Consider the following 15,648-nt stretch of genomic DNA (forward strand, 5'->3'; position numbering starts at 1 on the left):
CTTGGTTCAGCAGATAGTGGTGTAGCTCCCAGCCCAATCATAAAATGGATGCTCCATGCAGTGCAGGGTAGGGGAAACTTAAAATGTGCCTTTAAGATGTTTGCAGGTCTAAGGACAAACAAGCAGACTGTGAGACACTTACAGATATGTGATGGCTGAAATACCATCGGAGGTGAGTAATCACTGATCAGAGCTGACAATCATCATTACATATTGATGTGCATGGACAAACGTAAACATTCAGAAGCAGAATGTCCAGGCAACATAAGATATTGAAGTACATTTATAGACATATATAAATACGAAAAGGAGAATGGGTGGAGACATCATAGACCTGATGTAGCATACATATAAACAAATACTTACAAGCTTGATCAATAGGCAGCCAGAAAACGGATATATATTTTGGAATGCAATTGGGCTCTTCACATTATATAGTTGCAAGTAGGATAGACTGTGGCATTGGCATAAGACCCGAAGACATTACATACGACTGCAAACGATCAACAATCCTGAGTGGGGCTATACACTCTATGAGGCCCTTGTGATTAAGTAAATCAAGTCAGACAATGCTTTGTGGCAGAACAAACACAGGGCAGGGATAAAAAACAGGTTGCTGGATGAAGGCATCACTGAGAGAATGGAGAGCTGAAGAGGATCATATATTTTATATATTCGGGGTATTTATACGGAGGACATAAAACAGAAGTCTCAGAGAGCCAAACAAGGTAGAGGAAGCAAAGAGATGCAAAATGTATTATGTCAACGTTCCCTCTCACAGGTTTACAGCTCCTTTCTGAATGACAGTAAGTCACTGATGTCTCTATCCATTGGGGGAGTCAGCTTCCAGAGAAGAAATCCTGCTATTTCACATTCCTTACTGTTAATAGAGGATTATTACTTTGGAAATGGGGTGGTTCAATCTATTTTGGAACATCAGAGGGATCTGTTAGTGGTAAGGAGGATTATATGTTCTGATATAAACATGAGGGAGCTGCGCTGGAGGGCTTTGGGAGCCAAAGCCAGAACCTTCAATTGATATCTCGCTTTTGGCTGGCAATCAATAGTTTGGTCACCCAAGTACAGTATTAATCTCGTTGCAGAGCATACCTTACTTTGCAGCTATTGCTGTGAAGAGGTAGAACAATGAATCCACACTTTATAAAAATGGGCTGTTGTCATTTAACCCAGTTTGTAGATGCATTTGGTGCAAATGAAAGTGTCTCCTAATATATTTCAACCATTCTCTTCCATCAGTCAGCCTGTGAAACTCTCCTTGAGCGTCTTCAACCTATCATTAGCAGCAACCCCACGGGCAAGTGGGAAGAGTGGGTAAGTAGTAAACGAAGAGGAGTGTAATAACTGAGTAAGTGTCATTGTATCTAATGAAAAGAGCTTGACCTCATGAAGATGAGCTAGGGCAAGTTTAACGTGAAAGTTCGAGAAATGAAGATCAAGTCTCAAGTTATGGACAGATGCGAAACCAGATCAAAATTATATTCTCTACATCTGTGAATAAAGCAAAGGCTATGAATGAAAAGTGTGGGTCCTTCCCAAAATGAAATAGAACTACATTGCTTATTGTGTCTCCGGAGGCTTCATGGTTAGTAGCTTCATGGTTAGTAATTGCCATGTATAATGTTATTTGGCTTAGTTATGATGATGGGCTCTGAAGCTCCATAGTGGGTTTTCGATGTCCAGAGATTGACTACAAATGGCCTCAAGTATTGGACTTTTAATGTCAGCCATATATTTTCTCCAAATTCTTCAGAATGCACCAGTCTTAGGTTTGCTATATTTTAGCTCTCCTATTTGTGACTGATCACTTGAACTTATATTGTAATGTTAAGAAAATACTCCTCTCTACACTTCTCTAAAGTCACTGGCGAGTTATAATCCGTTTGTGAAATACTTTTCTTAGGAAGCTGACACAGCTATCCCCTGACCCAGCTGTTCCACTTATACACCGACAGTTGAGAAGAAATCTGCAGATGCTTCAAGCAGTCACCTGGCATTCGTTCATAATGCTAGGATGTTGTTGCATCTAATGCATCGCATCTCCCAGAGAAAATAGATCACTGGAATGACAGTATAATTCAGCAGATGCATATTGCACACTGAGTGTTTGGAAAATGAACAGTGAATGTAAAGTGAAAACACACTCAAAAGGCAGGGAGCAGCATGGTTTAATCATTTTACAGACCCATCCCATCTGGACGAAAAAACAAGAAACCCAGAGAGTAAGCCTAAAGATAAATTGGGATCACACTTCCTGATGATGATCAGTCAAAACTAGCATTTGGCAGAAAAGCATTGACTCATAAAGAGAGACAATATGACAACAGAAAATAAAAATAACACCTCTATTAAAGGTTTTCACACATTTTCTTTCAAGAACAATTATCTATTATTCAGGGCTGATCTACACTTTGCCTGTGTAGATAAACTGATATGACAATGGAGTTACTTCATGATAGTGGAAAGGGTAAAGAAAGGCATACGCAGTCTTTCTGGAGGCAGAAGTCGGACATTGTTGATTTTAGAATGGTCTCCCAAACTACAAACTGACACCCCTTAAGGGCATCCCAAACGCCACAATATGTCCCTTCCACGCCTCAGGAAATATGATCATATCACACCCTTCACGATGAAACTCCATTGGCACCATCATCAAAACCAGCTCATCGTATGGTATGCAAAACCATCACCACCAGGATTCCTGCTTATCTTGCAGACAAGCTCACAATCTCTGATGGTTCTGGGCACACCCCCAGCCATGAAACCATCAGATTGCCTACTAAGGGGGGCGTGGCCAGGTGGAGCACCAAGATGGCCACTGGACCGTGAAGGTCTGGAGCCGCTGCATCATAGACGCAGGCCCTCTCCGCTTCACTGGTGTCCTTACAGCTGCTTCTGGATGAGGATATGTCCCCTGGCTGGCAGAGAGACTTCGACCGGTGCATAGTCGGCTGAGCACTGCCAGAGAGACGAAGGTCCTGAAGTGGCCCTCAGAGGCCCTGAGATGACAGGGGTCACGGGTGAGCCTGAGGCCTGAAGCTCGGCATGGGCCCCGGGATCCTCACAACAACTGGGGACATATGCCCTGCACTGCAGTGCATTTGACAACGAGCTGTGTCGATGAGTGTTTGCATTCCCTAATTATGCTGCCTTCCTTTTTGACTTGGTTGGGACTCGTGCTCGGCGTGCACTGAGAGGTGCGGTGGCCATGCGGGCTGCCCGACGAATACATCTCCCTGTGCCATTTGCAGAGGATTACTTGCTCCGCCCGCTAAATGTTCCGAACGCATCGTGACTCTCACCTGAGTGATGATCTTCATATGCCCAATATACTAGTTTGAGGGTCCCCTGAGACTGCAAACTGGGCCAATACTCAACATCTAACTAGTGCTATACTCCTGCAGCAAAGGCCTCTAACGTACAGTACCTTCTCAGGTGGCTATTCCTAGTGCTGAACTGCCGCCGATCCATGGGGAGCACACAGCTTTCTAAGGAGGTCTAGAGTCTGGTTACTGGCCTCCACTAATGGCGCTGCATTGATACGCTAACCCCCCTTTCTTGGTATTTGCCTTCCTTTCCGCAGCTGCGCTTCCCCACCACAAGATCATACACAGTAACCCTAAGCAGTGCCAGCTCTCCTTTGATGCAACCAAAACACCTCGACACGAGGAGAGCTATGGTTCCCCCGCAGCGACCCCCCACGTCATTTGGGAATGAAAGCCCCCCTATGGATGGAGCTGCGGCCATCATGGCGGATTTGCGGGTGGGTTTCAAATCAATCGATGCACAGTTTGATACATTGGCGGCTCGACTGGAGGGCATGCGTGGCCGTATTGAGCTACATGAGACCTGCATTGAAACGGCTGAACAGCAATTGTCTGAGCTGGAGGATGCGCAACCTGCTACTGCCAAGAGGCTTGAAAGAGGCGATCAGCTTTGCAAGATGATTGCCGCTAAGGTTTGGAGGCACGGTCGAGCCGCAATAATATCAGTATAGCTGGCGTGGGCAAATCCATCCACACGGGCCCCACAAGTACCTATGTAGAGCAACTTCTTGGGGATCTATTCCGCAGGGAGGCTTCTTAATAGACATTTGCAGTGGAGCCTGCCCATAGATGGCTTGCCCCGAGGCCGGCACCTCGCTCACTTCCATGATTGATCAATGCCAGGCTCCTCAATTACCATTACCAGGACCTTTGCCTGGCCCGTGACAGAGGAACTATCAAACATCTGGGCATAACACTTGCATTCTTTCTGAACTGTACTCCTCTATTACAGGAGGCACGCTGTAAAGTCATGGGCATTAAACGCACACTCCAGAAGGTTAACGTCCATTATGATATGTTATACCCAGCACGGCTCCGTAATCACCTAAATGGAAAAACCCATGTCTTAGATTCACCTGAGGAGGCAGCAGATTTTTGGAGGGAGCATTGAGTCAGATCTGACTCTCCTACTGGTAGGGGAGTGGCTACCTCATCTCATTCAAACTCTGCAGAACCGTGAAAACTGGTTGGCGCTGTATCCCCTTTTTGGCACTTGGTCATGTACCACCCCTCCCGCTAACTGTCTCCTGTTTAACCTTGTGCTCTCCGAATGTATTATGCTGGAAATTCCACTACATCTTCATAGCACTGCGATATAACTGGCTGCACATGATCTCATCAAAGTTATGGACTTTTGATGGTCTCAATTGAGTGTTGCCTCCCCCAAGGAGTTCTCCTAATGTTTGGTTGGTAAATGTTGAAATTCACTGGATACTGGTTGGTTTATTATCCGTTGTAGGTGGGGGAATGTGTTTTTGGGTTATTTTGTATTATATATTCAGTGATTGTTTTAAACAGGGCATTGATTATGCTGTTAGCTATGCATATGTCTATTCTACACATTACTACATGTTTACACATCTATCCGTGGTCTAGATGACACTGCCAGTTAAGCGAGCTGGGCGCTAGAGTTGAAATGTCTGACATGAAATGTGAGGGGGCACTCCAACCCACAAAAGGGGTGGCAGGTGTTGTCCTACCGAGCCAGACATGATATCCAAGTGTTGTTTCTACAAGAGACCCACTACACCCTAACTCCACCAATCGGTTTGCATTCAACTGGGGAGACAATTGATTCTTCTCAAAATTATAGTACATTCTCCAGAAGGATGTGTATCCTGATCCACAAAGAAGTCCCATTTCAAGTACGGGAGGTAGGTGCAGACCCCAAAGGTCGCTATCTGTTGGTGGCCGGCAGTCTGGGGACTGAATGTCTGCTCCTGGTCAACATTTATGCCCCAAATGTAGACTCACCAGTGTTCTTTCCTAACATATCCGCACATATCTCCCAACTTTCAGCAGACACTATTCTATGGGGTGGCAATTTATATTTTACACTTGACCCATCATTAAACACGACGGGCACTGCACAGATCACTAAACCCCATTCAGTGAGAGCGCTCACTACTATTTTGCAGTCCTTTCTCCTAGCGTACGCTTGCCGTGCGCAGCTGTCCCTAGATAAGGGATATTCTTTTAACTCAGCCCCGCACAGTGTGAGATGTTGGCCTGATATATGATGCTCACTAGTTCTAGTGATCACCTTGTATCAGTCCAAACAACCCTTATGGTGATTGGTTGTAAGTCAACCTTATAGACCAGCTATCCTAATGGTAGCATGGACAAAGCAGTCTTAGGCTAAACTCTATTGGCATGTGAAGCCAGCTGTTTTACCACATATAACCCCTTGAATACCACATGAAAGGACACCACACAGGTAGTTATGAAAATAAACAAGTATTTATTAACTAACACAACCTCTGAACTCTTTATGAGGTCAGAGGACTAAGCACATGACAAACTCTTCGGAAAAATACACTTTAGTCGCACGATTTACAATGGTGCCCTAGGGGCACGACAAACCATATACTAAGAACAATGGAATGCGAGGAAAGAAAGTACTGTAAGGAGATCCAGAGGCTAGAGGATCGCTGGGACTACGCTACTGTCTAGGTAAGTACAGAGCAGGAGGCCCACGGGACTCACGTGCAGAGTGGAAACTCTCACGCGGGATGCGTACCAACGTCTATGGATGCTACAGTTTACAAAGTTACGGATTCCGGACGAACCCGGCTGGATGGAGTGAAAACAACAGTGGACCTGAACACTAGGATAGTGAACACGGACTTCAGCACCTAGAAGCTTTAGTTAGCTAACCCACAGGCTGCGGGTGCATAGGGCTGAAGTGGTGTTGGGTTTGCTGCGTTGATCCCGGTGATGCCTGAAACAAGGAGTTGCTGGCAGGCAGCCAGATGGAGGAGTCCGGTGGTCCCAAGGATGGAACGAGGAAGAAGAAGTCCTGAAAGGGAAGGGGACAGAGTCTCGGTCACTAGCCAGTGACGGTGCTGCAACCAGGAGGGAACCAGATGCTGTTGCCGCAGTCAGGTGAAGGACGGGACACTTCTCTCTGTAGCTGCGCGGACCAGGAGCTGTTCTGTATGACCAGGCTGGAGGCACGAGCTGTCCCACGTAGTCTGCTGCTGTTGGCGGTGTTGGATCATCGATCTGGTCAACAGGCCTTGGCAAGTGCAAGCCACGCGGTGGAACAAAGATGGCATCTGGTGCGGACCAGGAGGGTCCGGGGTGCCTCTCTTTCACAAGGAAGCAAGGGCCAGTCTGGGGGACCAGACCAGCAGTGTTGGATTCTTCGGGTCGTCGTCTCAGAGGTCACTAGCCAGCCGGCAAGTGACCAGACAACAGGACAAGCAGCAACCAGGCAAAAGGGCCCCACGCAGATCTCGTGGATGCTGGGGGGCTGGTCTTTGGGGCAGGAGCTGCGTCGGTGTGGGGCTTCTCAGACCCCAGTGCACTCACTCGAGGATCCCTCGGTGGCCGTGCTGGAAGCGCTGTGCAGGTTTCTTCAAGATGGCCGTCTCCAAGTTGCTCGTCGCACCCACGGGTCTCAGCTGTGCTGTGGATGTGGTTAGAGGTCAGAGGAGTCTGGAGGTCCAGGTCTCGTCGAGCTGGGTCGTCGGTTCCTGGAAGGAAGGACTTGCAGCAAACCACACAAGAGCTTGATGGTGCCTGCAAAGCAGGATGGTCATTCCCTGACCATAGGGGAGATTCTTCAGTCTTCTGATGTTCAGGAGGTCGAGAGTTCTTTGTGGAAGTTGTCAAGATTAATCTGATTTGGAATGGGACCAGCTCCTACCTTTATTCAGCTAAAGGGGGCTGCACTACGACTAGGTCCCTCCCCTGGGTGGGACCAGGAAGGGGGGTGGTTACACCCCCTATCCTTTGTCCGGTCTTGCGCCAGCTCTGGGGCTGGAGTGCCCCAGGAACTGGTTTAGACCGGACTATGCACGGGGATACCTTGTGTGCCCCAGGCATGTCTCATTCCTTTCAGCCCTGTCCTACCTAATACACAAAATCCTGTCTGGGGTGGTGCTAGCACCTCCCAAGGCAGGAAACCCTTTGTCCAAGCCTCCCTCGCTGGAAGGACTCCCAGCAGCAGGAGGTCAGACTTGTGTCTGTGGTGGCAGCATCCATTTTGTGATGCTGAGGCTCGAGTTAACTACAACCGGGGTTCACAGTTACATACATGTCGTGTCCCTCTAGAAGGGTGGAATGCTACCCCCATCGCCAGAATTGGCGAGGGGGTAGTATTCCAATTCGTATGACACCTTACTCGACATGTTTTGATAATGCTATGCCAAAGTTAGCATTTGACCGCGAGGTTCATAATGCACTTAAGAGTATATGGTATAGCGTTATCATGGAACAGCTATTAGGACTTGGTTCCGCAAGCTGCAAACGGGCTCAGCTCATTCCAGAGCACCATCTCACATAATTCCAAGCACTCTGCCTTCAGGATTGATAAGGCCTGCCATAGGAGTGACTGATAGGAATATATGTGTCCATTTTAGGTTTAGATATAGGGAACTATATCTAAAGCAAAGGGTGATTACACCACCTTGCCCCAGCTGTCGTGCAGCCAGTTGTTTCTGTTTAGATGGCCAGCCAAGGGTGGCATAATACATGCTTCAGCCCCTGGTAGGCCCTGGGTACACCTATGCACTGGGTACCTATAGTACACTGTACAGGGACTGATAAGGTGGCCCAGTACAAATTGGTAAATGCACATAAGGTACATGCTTGGTAATTTAGAGAGAGAACAGCTAGGCTGTGGGTCTGATTAGCAGGCCCACAGCCAGGGAAAGTCGTAAACCAGTGAAGCAAAAAGCAAAAATCGGGGGTGACCATAGGATTGAAGACCCTACTCTCCTACACACAGGTCCTGGATAAGCATAGACCATTACCCCAAGTTTACTAGCTGTTCGTTCTATTGAGAACTGCGTACTCCATCGGACAATTCGTCGGTACTGTTGACCCTTCTGTCCCCAGCGTTGTGCGATTGCGCGCACCTTGCCGCTTTCCATTAGACACCCTGTTGGATGATGTGTTTAGAAGTGAGGTCAGAGACGCCATAGTAGAGTACTTTCAGCTTAATACCAGTACAGTGTTATGTCATGCTTCAGTTTGGGAGGCTTTTGAAGCTTATATCAGTGGGATATGTATTGCCAAACAGGCTAGAGTGCTTCACTCTATATGCCGGGAGCTCAAGACTACTAAAATGTGCTAAAGCAGCTCGATGCACAAGCTCTGACCGATGACGCCCCCTCCTCCGATGCACCATAGGGTGATGCTCCTCGTGACTTTCAAGATCTTGCTTGACCTGTGAGGGCAATTATCTCAGTAAGTACTCACGGGTATATGGCGAGGGCGAAAGACTGAGTCAGACATTAGCTAGGCTATTTCACCCCCAATACCAATCCTACTTTATTACACAACTTCTATTAGAGGATGGCCCGTCGATGACATGCAGTGGGGACATCACTGCTACTTTTCTACCTACTATACTCGCTTGTATACCACTCGATCCCACCCACCGATGGCGTATCTCGCGATTATCTTTCCGCCTGTGCCTATGGCCAGTGCCACATGCACTGACGGGCTATTCAGTATATTTTACAAGACTTATAAGCCTTTATTGGTTCCACAACTGTTGGAAGTATATGTAGAATCTTGAAAGAGCAGATATCTCCCTCCTGCGATGTGTGAAGCAATGATTTCCTTTCTACTTAAGCCGGGCAAGCCTACTTGCCAGTGTGCCTCTTACAGACCCTTGTCCTTGCTGAATCAGGACTATAAAATTCTGGCTAAGGTTCTCACAGCTCGCCTCTCCCTACTGATAATTTCCCAGTTCCAGACTAGGTTTGTCCCGAATCGATCTACATCTGTTAACCTTCGCACTCTGTTTGCGATTATTAACCAAATTACTCCTGAATTTTCCCCCGCAGCTATATTGTTAGACGCTGAAAAAGCGTTTGCTTTACTAGAATGGTCTTTTTTATATGCCACATTACGGAAATTGGGAATTCCAAAACTTTTTCTGATCTTATTCTCCATCTGTATACAAACCCATTGACCTGGCTTTGATTGAATGGCGACCTCACTGATCAATTTACACTTCCACAGGGTACCAGACAAGGCTGTTCTCTGTCGCCACTACTGTTCATTATCATCATGGACCCCCTTGTGCGTCATCTCCAGGAGCGCCATTTACAATGCAGAGTCAGATTTCACCGTGGGTCTCTGTTGTCTTTGTTATATGCAGATGACGTATTGATGTTCGTTAGGGACCCGAAACTAATCTCCATCCACTTCTTCGCAAAATTGTACACTTCGGGGTGCTCTCTGGACTTGTTATACACTAGACCAAATCAGAAATATTTCCATTGACAGACACCACGACTCCCTTCACTTCAGACTTTCCTCTGAGCTGGTGCGAGGACCACCTTGGTACCTAGGCATTTTTTACACCGTAACACTGCGGAGGTTATCCATCTTAATTGCGGACCCGTAATTGACAGACTATCAACACAAATTGATTGTTGGATTAAACTCCCTCAGTCGAAAGTGCCTTACCATATTTGCGCCTACTGGGTTTTTCTTTGTTCTACTTAGGAGCACAGGCACATTTTGCATACTATTGGTACCACCCAGACGCAAGGCTGAAATACTTGAAACCGGAATGGTCGCAGACACTCATTTTCGGTCTCCACTATCATACCCCACTGCCTACCTAGGACACCAGCAGAGAAACTAACACTTCAAACTACATACTGTGTCTGGTTTAAGTTACGACAATATTTGAATGTCGACTTTCTATATTGTCCACACATACCGCTTTTGGATATCACTTGGCTGTCCCCGACCACTGAAGCCCTAACTAAAAGAACTTTAGCACTGTGTGGACAATGCACTCTGGGCGACCTCTTTTGCGATACCCAATTGCGCTCTGTAGCAGCCCTAGCAGATGGACCTGATGTGTCTTATATGGAAAGGTTCATTCTGCACAAACTACAGAATTCCATACCCGCCACACTTCTGTCTTCCCCTGCAGAATTGGCGGATTTTTCCCCACTCTCAATATTCATCACATCATATCATTTATCTCTGAAAATTTGCCGGCGGTCGGGGTGGAAGCTTGGGCGGCATGGGAGCGGGATCTGGGTCACCCCCTATTAGATAAGACTTAGGCTTATTCCTGTGAGCAAACTCTGTTCATATCCAACAATCATCGACAAACTACTACGTTTTAAATATTTGCATAGAGCATTCACCACACCACATCTACTGGCGAGGATGGACCCCACCAAATGGCATTGCTGCTCTAGATGGGCAACTTAGCATGCTGATTGTTCTCACTTGGAATGGAACTGCACACCAATACTGGCATATTGGGGGGAGGTTTTTTCGTCATCTCTCCCGGGCGACTGAATCTGAAATATACCGACCCCGCTGCTGGCACTGTTGGGCTATCTTAAGCCACCAGCTGCCGGAGTTCAGCAGGTCGCTACCATTGCTCTGCTTCTCTCTAAGAGACAGGTCTCTCTACACTGGAGGGGGGGGGACCCACAGCCCCAACGGTGAAAGCTTGGATTCGGGACTTAATGTATTTTGACACTACTAGCAACAGGTATGCTACACTGTAGTCACCTACCTCCATACCCAAACATATTTGGCAGCCACTGTGGTCTTATTTATTACTTCACCCTGAGGAGACGGAGTGGTTGTGTGGTGCTTAAACCTGGCTCTGTTGCAGAACATATGCATACATAAGCCTATACGTTGTATTTTTTTCTCCCCCTACTGGTATTTTATATGTAACTGGAACTGTCAGACTTATCTTTTTTTGTCTGTATGTGTAGACTTGCCCTTTACTGAACATAATGTACCTTGGGTTAGTGATGACACGAATGCTTACGCTCTATTGTGACATTTTTGACACCCTCGTATGTTCCCTTGCTCCCCTCTCCCTTTCTATTGAACCTCGTTTTTGTTGGAAAAATTATATAAATCAAAATGTAAAAATAAAGGTCTGCATCCTAAGAAGTTTAAAAAGAAAAAGCAAGACAGCAGGCCTTTTCAATCCAAATACCTAGGATTTGGAACAACATCCCAATACCCATTAGGACCGCCCCCAAACCTGCTCCAATTTAGGAAAGAGGCACCTCTTTTAAAATACTACATCTAACTTCCTTACCAGTCCACACACCAGCCACCTCCTATCACTCATTGACGTTTAGCTTGTCTTTGGCCCTGTACAACACGTCGCTGTCTTTTGGCTAGGGTCGTACTCACATACATATATACATACAAAGAATTGTTTTCATTATTTGTATGTTTGAAGCATTACTGCCTTGTGTTAGATTTTTTTCTCCTGAACACTAAAATGTTTCCATCAAAAAAGAAACTTATTGAACAAAATGCTTTATATTTCAGATTGGTGCTGCTTTTGCTTCTAAAATAAGTCTTTCAGCAACTGGATTTTTCAAGTAAGGAATACCACCAGTTTCCCCTCTTTTTGGGTTTAGCGTTAGCCAAGACTTTTAATTTTACTAAAATATATATCTGTATATATTTGCACATTGTGTGATTTTAGCCAGACCTCTTTCTCCATTTGACTGTTTTGTGTGACAAGGTATACTCAGACATGAGTCCCTTGCTCACTGCACCACCAGGATTCAAGCAAGCCGGGCCGACGACAGCTGAAATGCCAGAAACCGGTCCCCGGAAGCTTGTCTCCTTTCCGGTGAAGAATTGGCTTGGTAGTTTGGTCTGCCCTGTTCCCATGAGGCACCGGGTCAGACTAATTTGCATATAGCCAGGTTCTGAACTGCGGTGATGCAGTGAGCTAAATAACGGTGATGGATCAAGCCCTGATCTCTTGACTGGGTAAGAGTGGTCAGCTTAATTCAGACACTCTGTTCATCACCACCCCCTTTTTTGAATTGTTTTTGTGTCATTCACATATTTCTTCTTCATGCTACAGCAAAGAACAGCGGTCCAGCCATTGACTAACTTCACTGTGATTTACAGCATTTTGTTCTTCCAGACAAAAGTAGTTCCCTCCATTACCTGGAAGTACTATGACAATGTATAGCTTTTGAGACCAAAAATATTTTCCCTTTTAGCCAATGTGTTTTTGTTATAGTTGACAATAACGTTAACAAAACAAGCCCTTACAAAGTCAAAAGGCTGGCAACAAACTCCAGACCTGTTGACTTTGCCAGTGCATTTTTAATCATGCAACCTAGAGTAGGAATCAGAAAGTATGGGAGTGAGGAGGCAGGTATCATCCCTTTTAATTAAGGAGGATCATGACGTAAGTAGTGCTTTGAGGCCTTAACTTTCAATGGCTGTGCTTTATAGGTTCCTCATTCGTGTAGCTTTGGTTTCTCCAGTGTCTGCACTTATTGACAGTGAAGTTAGCGATCTCCCTCCCACTGACTCAAAGGAATGCACAGAACAGGAAATCTGATCTAATATTAACTATTTAAGCAACGTGTTCTACAAACAAATAATTGTTTTCATTATACAGTGCAATGGTTCCAATTCGATCCACCTTGGAAGGATGAAAGGGTTACTTCTTCCTTTACCACAATATCAACCTGTGGCCTTCAAGCTATACAGATTTCAATATCGCATAGTCAACCTTTAAAGGTCTCTTACCGGCAAAAGACTTTAATCAGTTTGTTTTCATTAAATACTACTACAGGTTCAGCAGATTTTCTACTGTTCTTAAAAGTTGCTTTTTAAAGTATCTCTAGCAGTGTTGTATAAAACTTGGGGTATCAATCTGTGTCCCATGTTTACTCAGCTGCTGTTTTGTGGTGACTTCTGACAAAATATTTACTTTTGAGACCTGGCAAGGACGAAAAGTAGAAAAATGTACCTCCCTGCATTTGTTGGTGCTGTAATTAAATACCAGCATGTAGTAGTAGCGAAGAAAAGAGGAGAGACATTACGAGTGCGGAACTGAAAAGAATTGAATAAATATGAATGACATGAGAAAGCTTAGATTAAAACACATTATACAAGTAGTGCAGAATAATAAGGAACATTTAGGGGCTGATTATGATATCGTTCGGAAAGCCTCCAACCACAGGTCAGAGGCTTTCCGACCGACATCTCTGGTTTCAATTCCAACCGCCTAATAACGTAGAGGGTTGGAATTGAAACGTGCCGGTCATTTCGGTTCCATTCTGACAGGCCGAGCCCAAGCTCAAGGAGCCTGTTAGCCAGTTGGAGGCGCCAGCGTAATACCTTCGGACTGCGTTTGCTCTGTCGGGATTACAATGTCAGTTCCGACAGGCTTTCCATGTCGGGCTTTCCAACATGAAAGCCTATCGGAAACTGACTTTGGGAGTCCCTAGCAGGGCCCCCATTCCTCCACGGCCACTGGTTGGGGGCCAAGGGGGCACTTATTGTGGCCCCCTGTTAATCCCTGCATGCCTGCCACGCAGTGCAAGGATTAACAGAATCTCCCATTTCTACATGGGTGCTTGTTCAACAGTGGTTTAAGGACACAAGCTCCTATGGAAAAATGGGAGTATGCGACCGACCGCACTTGGTAATGGCGGTGGCGGCTCTGCCGACTGGAGGTCGGTCGGTCCCGAGACCGCAGTGATGTCAATCAGGCCCAGAGTGTAGAGTTGAAGTTAATATAAAATATCAGAATAAGGTAGCACAGGAAAATCTAGCATCAAGAACAAAATAAAATACAATTTTAATAAAGAGAGCACTTTGCAGTGGGAAAAAAAAGAATACTGCAGGGTAGAATCAAAGTAAACAGAATATACTAATATGTGTGAAGCAAAAAAGAGAAAAGGAGAAAGCATTAGAATAGAACACACTGGAATACAGTAACAAAGATTAGAACATAGTAGACATGGGTACAATAGGGTACAATAAGAAAGCGGTGAGTAAAAATAATAATTAAAAAATAATAGATGTGTTAACTAAGCAGACAAGAAGAGAGGAGAATCTTAACATACAGTAGAAAAGAAGAGGCTACTCCACTTTAGAAAATGTTAAGCAGATGAGTATAGAGTAAAAAGGTTTATTTTATTTATTTATATAATTTATAAAGCGCAACTAATAAAGAGGTCTTGGCGCTGTAGGAACACTATAAAAAGTTGCTGCAGTAGTTGTTCGAGCGGGAACAGCCAGGTCTTTAATGCTTTTCTGAAAGTAAGTAGGGAGGGGGCAGCTTTTAGCGTCAATGGGAGGCTGTTCCAGAGCACTTCTGTGGCCCTAAAAAAGCTCTTTCCACCCCAGTTGGGTCTCCTGAAAGGTGGAACAATCAGGTTCATGGCGGAGCCTGAATGAAGCGTCCTTCCCAGGACATACCAATTTAGGGGCCGATTATTATTATTATTATTATTATTATTATTATGTGTGTTCTTATATAGCGCTCAACTTACCCTTGGGCATCTTGGCGCTTGCATTGGGAACCCGTCCTGGCTTTTCCCTGTGAGATAACCCATACTGGGCATCCCCAAGGTGAAATCCAGGCATCCCGCCGCGGGGGGGGCCGTAGTGGAGATTAAGCAAGCTATTGCCCAGAGTTGCAGAGTGTGAGCCCGTGATTCGAGTAGGCACCGAAGTGAGAATTATCGAGTCCGTGGACACTTGGGTTCAGACCCTGCCGCGTCGGGAATTGAACCCTGGTCCCGGGTCTGACCTCTGCTTCAGGGTATGCCTCCTCTAACCAGTGAGCCACACTTCTCTTATAATTGCGGTTTTTCCGCATCCTCGGGGCCGGCGGAAGCCACCGCCGGCCCAGAGGATGCGGAAAAACTGCAGCGGACTGACCAAGGACCCACCGCCACATTAGGATGGCTGGTGGGTCCTGGTTTCCGTCCGCAGCTTTTCCGCCGCGGTCGGCTTACAACCGCAGCGGAAAAGCTCTGATATGGTGACGGTGTCTCTCAGACACCGTCCGCCATATCAGGATGGGCTTTAAAAAGTGCTTTTCCGCGGCGGGTTTTCCGCCGTGGAAAAGCATACAGATCTTCACTGCGGGGGCCCGTTGCGGGCCCCCTAGGTGAAGGGGGGGGTGGGGGGTGCACATGGGGGGTACCTATGGTACCCCCCTACATTTGCATGCAGAAAGCGGCAGGCACGCGCGGTGCCTGCCTCTTTCTGCATGCAAATGCAATGCGTGCATTTTTAACATTGCCGTGGGTGCAGCTTGAAGCTGCACCCGCTGCAATTTTAAAAATAGAGGATGTGA

At 46.2% G+C, this 15,648-nt stretch overlaps 1 protein-coding gene across 1 annotated transcript in view; it reads left to right on the plus strand.

The window, feature by feature from the left end:
- LOC147730418 (aldehyde oxidase 1-like) overlaps window positions 1-15,648 on the plus strand; it is a gene marked incomplete at its 5' end in the record, with an annotated part of 524,934 nt that overhangs the window by 460,987 nt on the left and 48,299 nt on the right. Inside the window, 2 exons of the mRNA XM_086954065.1 lie at window positions 1,258-1,332; window positions 11,853-11,905. Coding sequence (XP_086810191.1) covers window positions 1,258-1,332; window positions 11,853-11,905 — 128 coding nt within the window. The remainder of the gene's footprint in view (window positions 1-1,257; window positions 1,333-11,852; window positions 11,906-15,648) is intronic.

The sequence above is a fragment of the Lissotriton vulgaris genome, chromosome 2_1, assembly GCF_964263255.1.
Source record: "Lissotriton vulgaris chromosome 2_1, aLisVul1.2, whole genome shotgun sequence".
Classification (NCBI taxonomy): Eukaryota; Metazoa; Chordata; class Amphibia; order Caudata; family Salamandridae; genus Lissotriton; species Lissotriton vulgaris.